General features: G+C 39.6%; 1 protein-coding gene across 1 annotated transcript in view; it reads left to right on the top strand.

Moving 5' to 3' along the window:
* Positions 1 to 2,782: 2,782 nt before the first annotated feature.
* The window catches only part of LOC122808395 (phosphatidylinositol 4-phosphate 5-kinase type-1 alpha-like), an 814,028-nt gene continuing 805,380 nt past the window's right edge, over positions 2,783 to 11,430 (top strand). The window contains exon 1 of the mRNA XM_044079361.1: positions 2,783 to 3,301. Coding sequence (XP_043935296.1) covers positions 3,244 to 3,301 — 58 coding nt within the window. The 5' untranslated portion in view covers positions 2,783 to 3,243. The remainder of the gene's footprint in view (positions 3,302 to 11,430) is intronic.

The raw sequence follows: 11,430 nt of genomic DNA, 5'->3' as shown, positions 1-11,430 counted from the left end.
TGAACTGCCTTACCCTCATCAATGGCCTTAGTGACTGTTTAGAAAAAGTCGACCAAGTTCAAGAGGCAGGATCTTCCCTTGACAAAGCCAAATTGGGTAGGATCCAGTGTCTGTAGGTCCCCAATGTCTTTATTTATGAGTTCCATTATGATCCTCTCCATAGCTTTGCAGACAAGGCCCGTCAAGCTTATGGGGTGGTAATTTCCAGGGTCCGTAGAAGCACCGCCTTTGTGGAGTGGGACCACAGTTGCCGTACGCCATTCTTTGGGTACGTATCCTGTAGTAAGGCTAAGATTAAACAGCAGCCTTATGTGTGGGTTTAGTTCCTCATTGAGTTTGTGTAGCACACAGCCGGGGACACCGTCCGGTCCCATTGATGTTGTGTTTTTTGCTTTAGAGAGAGCAGCTCTCACCTGGGCATCTGAGATGTTTGGGAGGCTAGACTCTGGTGGGATAGATATTTCTCCTTTTGTGGGGGGGGAGGGGAGAAATTTGCACTGAACCTGTCTGCCAGTATGTTGCCAATGTCTGTGGATTCAGTGATTTTTGTATAATTTTGGACTAATTCTGAGCATATCTGGGAGTTTCCACCCAGGTTTCTAACATAGCTAAAGAAGGCCTTATGATTGTCTTTTGTGTCTTTAGCGATTTTTCTCTCAAAGTTGGCCTTGGATGATTTTATGAGTGACCGTAGTTTTTTGCTAGTATTGATCAGAGATGCCTTCCCTTTTAGAGATTTTGCTCTGTCATGTAGTAGCTTTCTCCTCTTGTTGTAGAGTTTGTTTATGGCTGGGGTCCACCAGACCGGGTGCCTGCCTTTGGTGGAAAGGGTCTTGATTTTATTAGGGATTGCTTGATCCATACATTCCTGGAGGTGCTCGTAGAAGGCATTTGTAAGGGTTTCAGCAGCGTGGGTTGTGGTTTCCACTGGCTTGGGGGCCTTGAAGGATACCACTCCAGTCTTAAGAAGTGTGAAGTTTGCTTTTGAGAAGTTCTTCACTGTGGTCTTTTTTGCTGGGGTTGGGGGCGGATGTGGATCTCCAGTGAGATTAATTTATGGTCTGATCTCACCAATGAGGGATATACTTCCGGTGTGGAGCATTTTGTCCCCATGTTTGTGATGATCAGGTCTAGTATATTTTCTCCTCTTGTGGGAATGGTGACTAGTTGTTCCATAGCATTTGAGTTTATGAACTCCAGGAACCTTTGGGCTAGGGTGTTGGGGCTTGAGTAATGTTCCCAGTCTATGTTTGGGTAGTTGAAGTCACCCAATATGATGGTGTTTGGAGAGACATTCATACTCTCCAGTGTCTTCAGGAAGGCTGTGTAGGTTTCCTGAGTTTGAGAGGGTGGTCTGTAGCATGCTACAAACTGTAGGGCAGTTTTACCTATGGTTAATTGCACCTGGATGGTCTCCGATGCTTCGTGCGTTGCCACTAACCTGGAGGTGTGGGTATCCTTTATGAATATGGATACTCCCCCTCCTTTTGTGGCTCGGTCCAGATTTTGGGGCGGAACGCATGATATGAGGTATAACCTGATAGTGCTGGGGTGCTCTCAGGAGCCTTGAACCAGGTTTCAGTCACAGCACAGACATCGATGTTCTCCATACTGAAGAGGGCTTCGAGGGCGTGCATCTTGAGGTTTAGACTTCTGGCATTGAGCAGTATTACCCTTAGTTTTTTTCCATTTTTGTTTTCTAGGGCGGTAGGTTTATCATTTGAGCCTTGCCTAAAAAAGGCACTATGGGGGTGGCAAGAGCCTTTGCCAATATCCGGAAGCCCACGGGTTGACAGGTGCAAGCCGTCCCTTGCGAAGCAGCGTGGCTTGTACTCCTTACCTGTCCTTGGTAACTGGGAGCCATACCTGAACTGGTGCCAGCCCTCACACTCTTCACAGGACCTTCTAGCCTCCAAACAGTGCTTTAGCAGCCCATATCTGACCAAACATACTGTTGCTAGGGAACAAAACCTTAGGAAAGAATTTGGAAATGGTATGCTACATAGCTCTCAGTTTCTTACCTCCAGAATAAAGGAAAAATCCACGAATAATCAAGGACAGAAATTAAAATATTTGTACCATTAATATGAGAAGTTGACAAAATAAGAGAAAGTGGGTTAGCATGTATTTACTGAAACGAAGAAATGTGTAACTCTTAATCATTTATTTATTTTATTTTACATTTGTTAACCGGAGGGTGTCTAACTGAGCCAAAAAGGCCTTTTTTCAGCAGAGGCTGGGGGAGAAAAGCTCCACATAGAAACATTACAGATATATTTAAATATTTAGACATGATCAGTATACACACAAATTACAAGAGACATGTTTTTACAGTGGTATGCAGCACATCAGCAGTTACAGGAGAGAACAAACAAGAAAATTTTAATTTAAAAATAAAGGCAATTAATAGATTTGTGGTGTACAGCTGAAATTTGGAACATAGGTAGAATACATACATAGTACACAGGTACAGTACATACACTGTATATTAGCCAGTGTTTGTGAGTAAGAGTGAAAACTATTACCAAGTACTCTAGGTTTAGTATGTGTACCTTACATCGTTTATTAAGTGTAATCCACCACCACCTTTTCTCTAAAATGACTAGTTTTAGTAGGGATTGAAGGGGTGGACCAAACGTGTGAGCCGGAATTTAGGGAAGTCGCTAAAGTCAGGAACAGTTGAGGGACATTGCAACAGTTCTTCCACTGAATTCATCTCTCGCACGAAAAAATTCAACCCTGCAGATGACTTCCATCGTTCCACCCATCTCAGGCACAGAGCATGCGTTAGGGTATATAGCGCAGTTGCTTGTGTAAGAGGGCGGGCGCATTAGTGGTTGCTTGTTATTGTTTAACGCATAAGTAGTTCACGGTATCTCCGTTAGTGAATTACACAACCGGACTGAATTAATAAAACGAGCTGTTTACTTTACTGTTCAACAGTTAACTATAAATCGAAGCCACAATGGTCCATTCTTGAGTGACACCCGTGTCTGATACATTGATTGTTCCAAAGCCGAGTACCGGCTATTGGTGTGTAGAGGACTGGAGCCCCAGCACTCTTTTGTCAGTTAGAGTGTTTGCATTGATAGAGAAGCTATCTGGATTTACGAACCGCCGGGGAGCAAGGACCGACAGAGTCAGGGTCCTTCCCCGGCCGGGATAACCGGAAACGAGGCATTTCGGTAGGATTAGAGAATCGCCCGGCCCTCTCGGTGAGAGATAAAACCGGTGTTAAGCAAGATGGCGTCCGCCTCTTCTGGAAGCGGAGCCCCCAGCGCAGGGGGCAGCATTAACTCTGGTAAGAAAAAGGAGGAGGGTGTGTGGATTGTGTGTAGTTTTTGGTCAGATGAAGGTATGACTGCTTATAACAGGTAGTGGGGGTTAGCATGTGTATTAATGTTTCTGTTTACAGTATCACCTCCCTGAGGCTGCACAAGTGGAACTCTGCGTGCTGGACGTTTTGTGTTCTATGTCAAAGTTCTTGTATTATAAAATACATTGCATTAAAAGTACTCAAGAACACGTTTATCAGTTTTCAAAATTGCGGAGTGTGTATTGCAGTTGATCCAAATTTTATGTCAGACATGGGGACTAGTTACTCCACCCATAAAGTTTGGAGTAGAGCACGTCAAAATAATCTATTTGTAAGGTCTTGGAAGTTGAATGACAGTGATGTTCTGCAAGCCTTGATGAACGTCTTACGTAGGACATTAAATTAGAATGTTGAAAGTAACAAATGACTTGTGTGGATAGGAGTTATTTGTGTATCTACGGATAGTGAGTGTGTTTTAGGAGTTGTCAAGCCCCTATGATCATGTAGCTGTCATTGCGAGTCACAAGCTTGCTAAAATGTGTGTTGGTTGTGTATAGGAATTTATTTGTGTATCTACGGGTAGTGAGTGTGTTTTAGGAGTTGTCAAGTCCCTGTGATCAAGTATCTGGCATTGCGAGTCAAAGGCTTGCTAAAATGTGTGTTGGTTGTGTATTTTCTTACCAAATTATAGAATAATTTGATGTCCATATAGCGTACCTCTCAAGTGTACCTCATTATGAAGAACGTACCTTATTTGGGGGTCTTAAAAAGTTCATGTTCTTCAAAGTTCCTCGAAGTTCTACGTTGAAAGACACTGTCACACATTCAGTGTTAGGATTTTTTTAAGTGAAATCCATGGTAAATAGAAATTAATCATATTAATTCATTAAAAGATCTTCTTTATAAGTAAAATCAGCATAGTTTAACCATCCGATGGGCTTCCTAGTTGAAGTTGTTAGGAAGTCATTAGTATGTTTTCCACATTTTGCCCACTTGTTCCACATTATGAGGGCTAGTGTTCCTCATTTTGGAGATGGTAGGTTGAGAGCTGTATAGTAATTTGTTTTGCCTTTTTAATGTACATTTTCAGAAGGTCTTTCGGGGCACCTAAACTTCCAGTCGATAACAGTACTAATCCCATCAGAAAAAATTGCGGTGACATCTCATTTCTGGAGTTTCACCTTGATTAGTTAATGTTTTTACTTGACATTCCTCCCCCACTATATAAAGTAAACTTATTTTTTTCTGAATTAAATATTTGCTAAAATTGTCTCAAACACTGTGTCTGCTTTGTTTTTGCCTAGACTTTTAGCTGGAAGTAAGTAATCGAGGAGTAATTGCAAGGAAGGCATTAGGACATTATCCCGGTTGTATCTGTGTAACTGCAAGTGAGCGAGTTCTTTAGATGTATTTTGGCAAGTGGTGTACCCTACTTTTATGGATAGTGGGAACTGCAGCTTCACTTACATTTGGTGGTGTCAAATTTGCTATTTGTTTTTCTTTTATTCTGCCTTGGTTTTAGTAAAAAAAAACTTTTTCAATGGGGGCCAGGGGAAAAAAGCTCAGACAGTTTTAAACATTTAGTCAGTAATTACACAAACGGATAGTAAGTAAAAGTAGCTGTTACAGTATATGCATTTTGTAGATGTTAATTATTTGAGGAGGTGTATTAGTGGGTTGTCAAATAAGGAACATCATTTTTGATTTGTGTTTAAAATTCTTAGAAATGGCAGTAAAGGAAGGAGACTTGGTAGGGCAGAAAAGTTTAAAGACAATTTTGTACATGCTCTAAGGACCTAAACCGTGTCACCACAATAAACAGAACATGCTTGAGGGATGGATTCCTGTCCCAGAGACTTCCCATACTTTGGAACAAACTACCTATCTATATCAAACAACGCTCCTCATTAGCACTCTTAAAGAAAAATCTTTGTTTGGATGGAAAATAGGAGACTCACCCCGGGGATCACCTCTGTGGCTCTGCTCGACAGGGGCACAGGAAAATAATTTTCTTGGGTGGTGAAAGCCAGGATACCTTTTTGGCTAGGCTAGTACCTACCTATGAACCTATATGTTGATTATAAGGTTTATAAGTAGCGTTGAGGTGGGGGTGGTGAGCAGCGTGACAAAACGTTTTGTCTGTGGTGCAGAGATGCAAGTAAAACTATTCCAGTATTGGGACTGGTTGTGGGTCATGAGATTTTGAGTGAGGGGAATTGGCTTGACAGTATGGCAAGTTGCTCTTTTAGAAGGCTAACAAAATCACATAGACTTTGAGAACAATTTGCTTTGAATGATAGTTCAGACTTTATGTAGTTTAGCAGTTTGGCAGTGAAGTGTCATAATGTTCTAAAACTCTAGCCATTACTTTGAGGTTTGTTTTTCATAATTTTTATGCCAAGAGATTTTACAGTTATTTGTAGTAGTTACTATTGCTCATTTTTTGAGCTGCAGTGATTGGTCTTGATATTGCCAGTAGTAGACGCCATTCCATGTAACTGAGTGTATTGGTGAATTTTAAGACTTAATGTCTGTCGATTATTTTTGAGACTTTGGTGCTTAATCATCCTGAATCAAAATACTTTAACAAAGCCAGTGGCACCTGTCTCATTTTTAAGACTGCAACAGACAGGAACCAAAGTAAGACAGACTAGCGAAAAACAAAAAGACAGCTTGGAAACACCAAAGCAAATTCTGTCTGTTTAATTCTCTCTCAGTTTAATGAAGTGCTTTTAGTCTTGCACATGTGGCAAGACTTCATCAGAAACTGAACAAACTTCAACACAAGCAATATATACACACCCTTTTTGTCACATGACACATTAAACTGAGAGAGAATTTGCTTTGGTGTTTCCAAGCTGTCTTTTTGTTTTTCGCTCATTTTTAAGACTGATTAAATCAGACTACAGTCTGGATCTCCGGGGGCAGAGCTGCATGTTTGATGGCAGGAAATCATTCTTTTTTTTTTTTTTCTTACCAGATTGACTGTCTTGTGGTGCATCCACAGTTTGTGGTGTTCAACTTGTACTGTGCCAGTACTTGTCCCTGAAGCGCTAAGCAGTGTGTGTGATTTTTTTTTTGCTTGACCAGTATTAAGAAATAAATGCTATCTAGGAAGGATGCTTTTTTGTGCTTTTACTGTTTTCATGCTTGCTATCCTATATAGACTCCCAACTTTGGATCACCCACCAACCAGGTGGTTGCTAGAAGTGGCTGTCAGTAAAGGCATATTGTTTCAAGTGTTTAGATGTTCTAAGTAGTGTAAAATATATAGAACTCTGCCATTGCATATTAAGAGGAGTGAGTACATAAGAGAACATGCGAGTAGGTTGATATATCTTGAAGCTTTTGTGGTGACTGACCCAGTTGCAATTGCCTCAGAAGTTTTGTTGATGGAGAAGTTGATTCATGTGTGATTGCTCTGCACAGTCCTCTCTCGGTTTTTTTGTGGTTAACTGGTTAAGTAATCATGGTTATGCTGATGCATTTGAAGCTGGAATTAGAATAGCCGTGATGCCTGCAGGTAAAAATTACAGTGCACATCAACACAGCATACTATGGTTTGTATGCATCCGAATGTATAGTTATTTTCAGTGATATTTAATACAATTACTGATATGTGAAAATGTCAGGATTATTGATATTTTCAAGTTTGTTTGCAAAGTAGTTGGCTTGTAAACTGTAATATCAGTAATTTTCACATTAGGTTGTACTAATAATGTAAAGCTTATAAATGTAACCATACAGTAATTTTCACATTAGGTTGTACTAATAATGTAAAGCTTATAAATGTAACCATACAGAATGACTACTATACACTGTCTGTCTGAGAAGCACTTTTTGCATAGATGTACCTTCTCCAAATGTTAACAGGTATACTGGTGTTCTCTATATTTTGTTGGTAACTGAGGTCTTTGTTCACAAAGTAATCTAGAAGTACATTTCAGTTTCCCTTATGTGTTTTATCTTGGACTTTTTCTTTGCACTTTTCCTAATTTCTTTCAGGCAAATTTTCTTCATTGACTGCTTGCAAGACAGAATCTGTTATGTGTGTACTGTGGTAGAAATAGGATAAGGAAGTAATTTTATTTGGTCAGTGTTTCGTTCCTCTAGTCCTTGCAAGGTATATAGTTGAAAGTATGTGTATATAGTGTACACTAATGTTCATTTGTAGATACTAGGCTATTGGCCTAAGCCATTTTAAACCTAGTCAAGCATACCCCATATTTACCAAAATATTGCAGAAATGTCAGTATCCCAAATAATTTCACAATTGCATTATAGGGTTGATCACACACTGCAGTTTTGTTTATGCTTGGGTATTTATGTAAAGCGGTTTTAATGTTTTTTTTTCTAGTGTGCAGCAACCCATTATTTAGATGTTGGGTTTACTGAAGTATGTCTAAGCAGTAGTCCACCATGCCTAAATACAAGTCAAACCCGTTTCATTCATATTATAGTTGTCAAATTAAGTTTTCATACTGCACATGATATCATGCAGGGGCAGTTACTAAAAATGTCACTTAGTGCAACTCTATATGATGACCTTCATCCCTCAAAGATGCATCTTTCTGTCTGTGAAGTATTTGTCGTCCCTCTAAGGGTTAGGTCTTGCTTTTGAGCACTGAGTCCTTGGAGAACGCACATGAACTACATTGTCCTTGACAGTCCTGTTTTTTTTGTCTTAATTACTGCTAAGCAAGTAATCAATTTACATAGTTTTTGCAACATTAAGTAATATTATAAGGGGGGCTCCTGCTTACCCATTGCAAGAGTTGCTTTACTTCTGAGCTTCAGTACTCTCTGTGCAAAGTAACAGCTTCTGTATTACTTGCTGAAATGTCACACTTGAATTAAAAACTAAATGATTTCTGCTCGCTGTTAATCCAAGCCTATATAATTAGTGGTGCTGTAATTCAGTCCAGCAGCAATTCATAAGCTGTTGGGTCTATAATTCATTCCAGCAGCAGTTCATAAGCTGTTGGGTCAACTGACACAATAGTTACCTTAGCTTGCATGCAGGGTGTAGTAAAATTATTTTGGATTAAGCTGGTCTGGGTAGCTTTAATGGAGTGTTTACAGTGGATATAAGAAGTGTACACACCTGTTAAAATGCCAGAGTTTTGTGGTATAAAAAGAGATCACAATAAATCATTTCAAAACTTTTCCCACCTTTAATGTGACCTATAACCTGTACAATTCAATTGAAAAACAAATCCTGTTGGGGGGAAAAATATAGAAAATAAAAAACATACAATAATCTAGTTGCATACGTGTGCACACCCTTAAACTAATACTTTGTTGAAACACCTTTTAATTTAATTACAGCATTCAGTCTTCTTGGGTAGGAGTCAGCATAGCACATCTTGACTTGGTAGTATTTGCCCACTCTTCCTTGCAAAAGCGCTCCAAATCTGTCATATAGTGAGGGCATCTCTTGTGCACAGCCCTCTTCAGGTCACCCAACAGATTTCTATTGGATTTAGGTCTGGGCTCTGGCTGGGTCATTCCAAAACTTTAATTTTCTTCTGGTGAAGCCATTCTTTTGTTGATTTGGATGAATGGTTGGGGTCATTGTCGTGTTGAAAGGTGAAATTCCTCTTCATCTTAAGCTTTCTGGCAGACACCTGAAGGTTTTGGGCCAAAAGTGACTGGTATTTGGAACTGTTCATAATTCCCTCCAACTTGACTAAAGCCCCAGTTCCAGCTGAAGAAAAGCAACCCCAAAGCTGATACCACCATGCTTCATCGTGGGAGTGGTGTTCTTTTGGTGATGTGAAGTGTTTTTGTGCCAAACGTATCTTTTGCAATTGGGGCAAAAAGTTCAAACTTGGTCTCATTAGACCATAACACATTTTCCTACACGCTTTTGGGAGACTTGATGTATTGTTTTGCAAATTTTAGCTGGACTTGGATGCTTTTCTGTGTAAGAAAAGGCTTCCGTCTTGCAACCCTACCCTATAGCCCAGACATAAGGAGAATACGGGAGATTGTTGTCACATGTAGTACACAACTAGTACTTACCAGAAATTCCTGCAGCTCCTTCAGTGGTACTGTAGGTCTCTTGACAGCCTCACTGACCAGTTTTCGTCTTGTCTTTTCACCAATTTTGGAGGGACGTCCAGTTCTGCAATGTCACTGTTGTCCTGTATTTTCTCCACTTTGATGACTGTCTTCACTGTGTTCCATGGTCTAGCCAATGCTGTTTAAATTTTTTGTACCCTTCTGCCTGATACCTTTCAACAATGAGATCCCTTTGATGCTTTTGAAAGCATTCTGGGAACCATGGCTTTTGCTGCAGCAGGCAACTGAGTAAATGTCAGGGAAATCCTACTAGGACAGCTGAACTTTATTTGGGGTTAATCAGAGTCTCTACTTGATGGCAGGTGTGTACTCAAGAAGACTGAGTGCTGTAATTAAATCAAAAGGTGCTTCAACAAAGTATTAGTTTCAGGGTGTGCACACTTGTGCAACCAGCTTATTGTACGTTTTTTATATTTTTTCCCTAACAGATTTGTTTGTTTTTCAATTGAATTGTACAGGTTATAGGTCACATTAAAGGTGGGCGAAGTTTTGAAATGATTTATTGTGGTCTAATTTTTTTATATCACAAAAATGGCATTTTAACAGGGGTGTGTACACTTTGTGCATGTATTTGCTTTAAGTTAAATGTATGTTTTCAAACAAGCTGATAATTGTAAGCAGCAGTAAAGAATTATTCCATAACCGGTACTTGACAAATAAGTTGATGGGCTTTAATGTAAAAAAATAAATTTTGCTGAGACCCTTGGTATACCTTTTTTAAACTCTTGTGTGATCCATACTTTGTTCTGCACATTTTCTTATAAGAAGGCTATAAGAAGTGAATGTAAGAACACTGACCTGGAGATTTTGAAACTCTTCTTGTTCACTTGAATGTACAAATAAGGGTTTTTCGTATGGCTCCTGGCTAGTTTCCCTCTTTCACACCTTTCTCACAGCACCTTTAAGCAGCTAGTCCTTGTACTCTTTCAAAACCATCTTGCTATGTTAAAATCTTATCCCTGTACTACATTATACTATAGGCTTTTTCTCACTAATTGTTCTTTGGTATGTTAATTGCATTGTTCTATTACTGGTGCAAATGATTACATTTTGTTTTCCTTATAATGTATTTGTACATGATTACATTTTATTTTTTGTTTATAACATGTTTTGTTGAATTTATAAATTTTAATATTCTTGTTCTCAATAACTTCGGCTATTATCTATGTACTGCACTGGAGCTTTTCTCCCTGCGCCTCTGCTGAAAACGGGCTACTTGCCCAGTCAGACACTACCCGGTTAACAAATGACAAAATAATATGCAAGTAGTCTGAACTACTCTTACTGCTTATATTTCTGTATTTTGTTTGTGAAATGTTTGTATTTCACCTGGGCCAAGCTTGAATTTGTTCAGGGGCTACATGGTAAATAAAGAGATGACATCGAATCCATTTATTTGTTTAGAAGTATCACTTGACCCATGTCCCCATCTTGCCCATTGACAAACCTCTTGTGTAAGATTAATTGGAAAATGTGATTTTTGAGTATACTAAAAAGAGTAGGGAGTACCATTCCAGAGAGCTAACACAATGACACAAAATTTTGTGTAATGGAGTTTAGTAGTAAGGTTAAGGTGAGATTGTGATGTTCTTTGTATCTTTTTATAGCGCAGTGTATCAGAGTACCTTGGCTAAAGGTTTGCATAAACTGTTGTGCGAGAGGTGGCAAGATAAGTTCAGTGCAGATTGAATCTGTCAATAACTTTATAGGTTCATACTAGGGTATCTGCCCTAGGGCATTTATAAGCCTAGCCAGAGTGTGTTTGGCTTTCGCCACCCATTTTAAATTAATTTTGCTATGCCCTTTTTCGAGGTTAGTATACTGTGCCTCTGTCTAACAGTGACGCAGAAGTGATACCCGGGGTAAACCTACGATCCCCCATCCACTCATCAAGATTTCTCTTGAAGAGAGTCAATGAGGGACTCTGCCTAACCTGGGCTGGGATTTTATTACAGAGTGACGGGAGCCTCTGGGTTATGAATCTGTCCCTCCAGCATATCCTATTTATTTCAGTGCTGAGGTTCAAGTCT

The sequence above is a fragment of the Protopterus annectens genome, chromosome 8.part0 (genome assembly GCF_019279795.1).
Source record: "Protopterus annectens isolate FY-2018-M chromosome 8.part0, PAN1.0, whole genome shotgun sequence".
Classification (NCBI taxonomy): domain Eukaryota; kingdom Metazoa; phylum Chordata; order Ceratodontiformes; family Protopteridae; genus Protopterus; species Protopterus annectens.
This window is presented reverse-complemented; position numbering and strand designations above follow the sequence as displayed.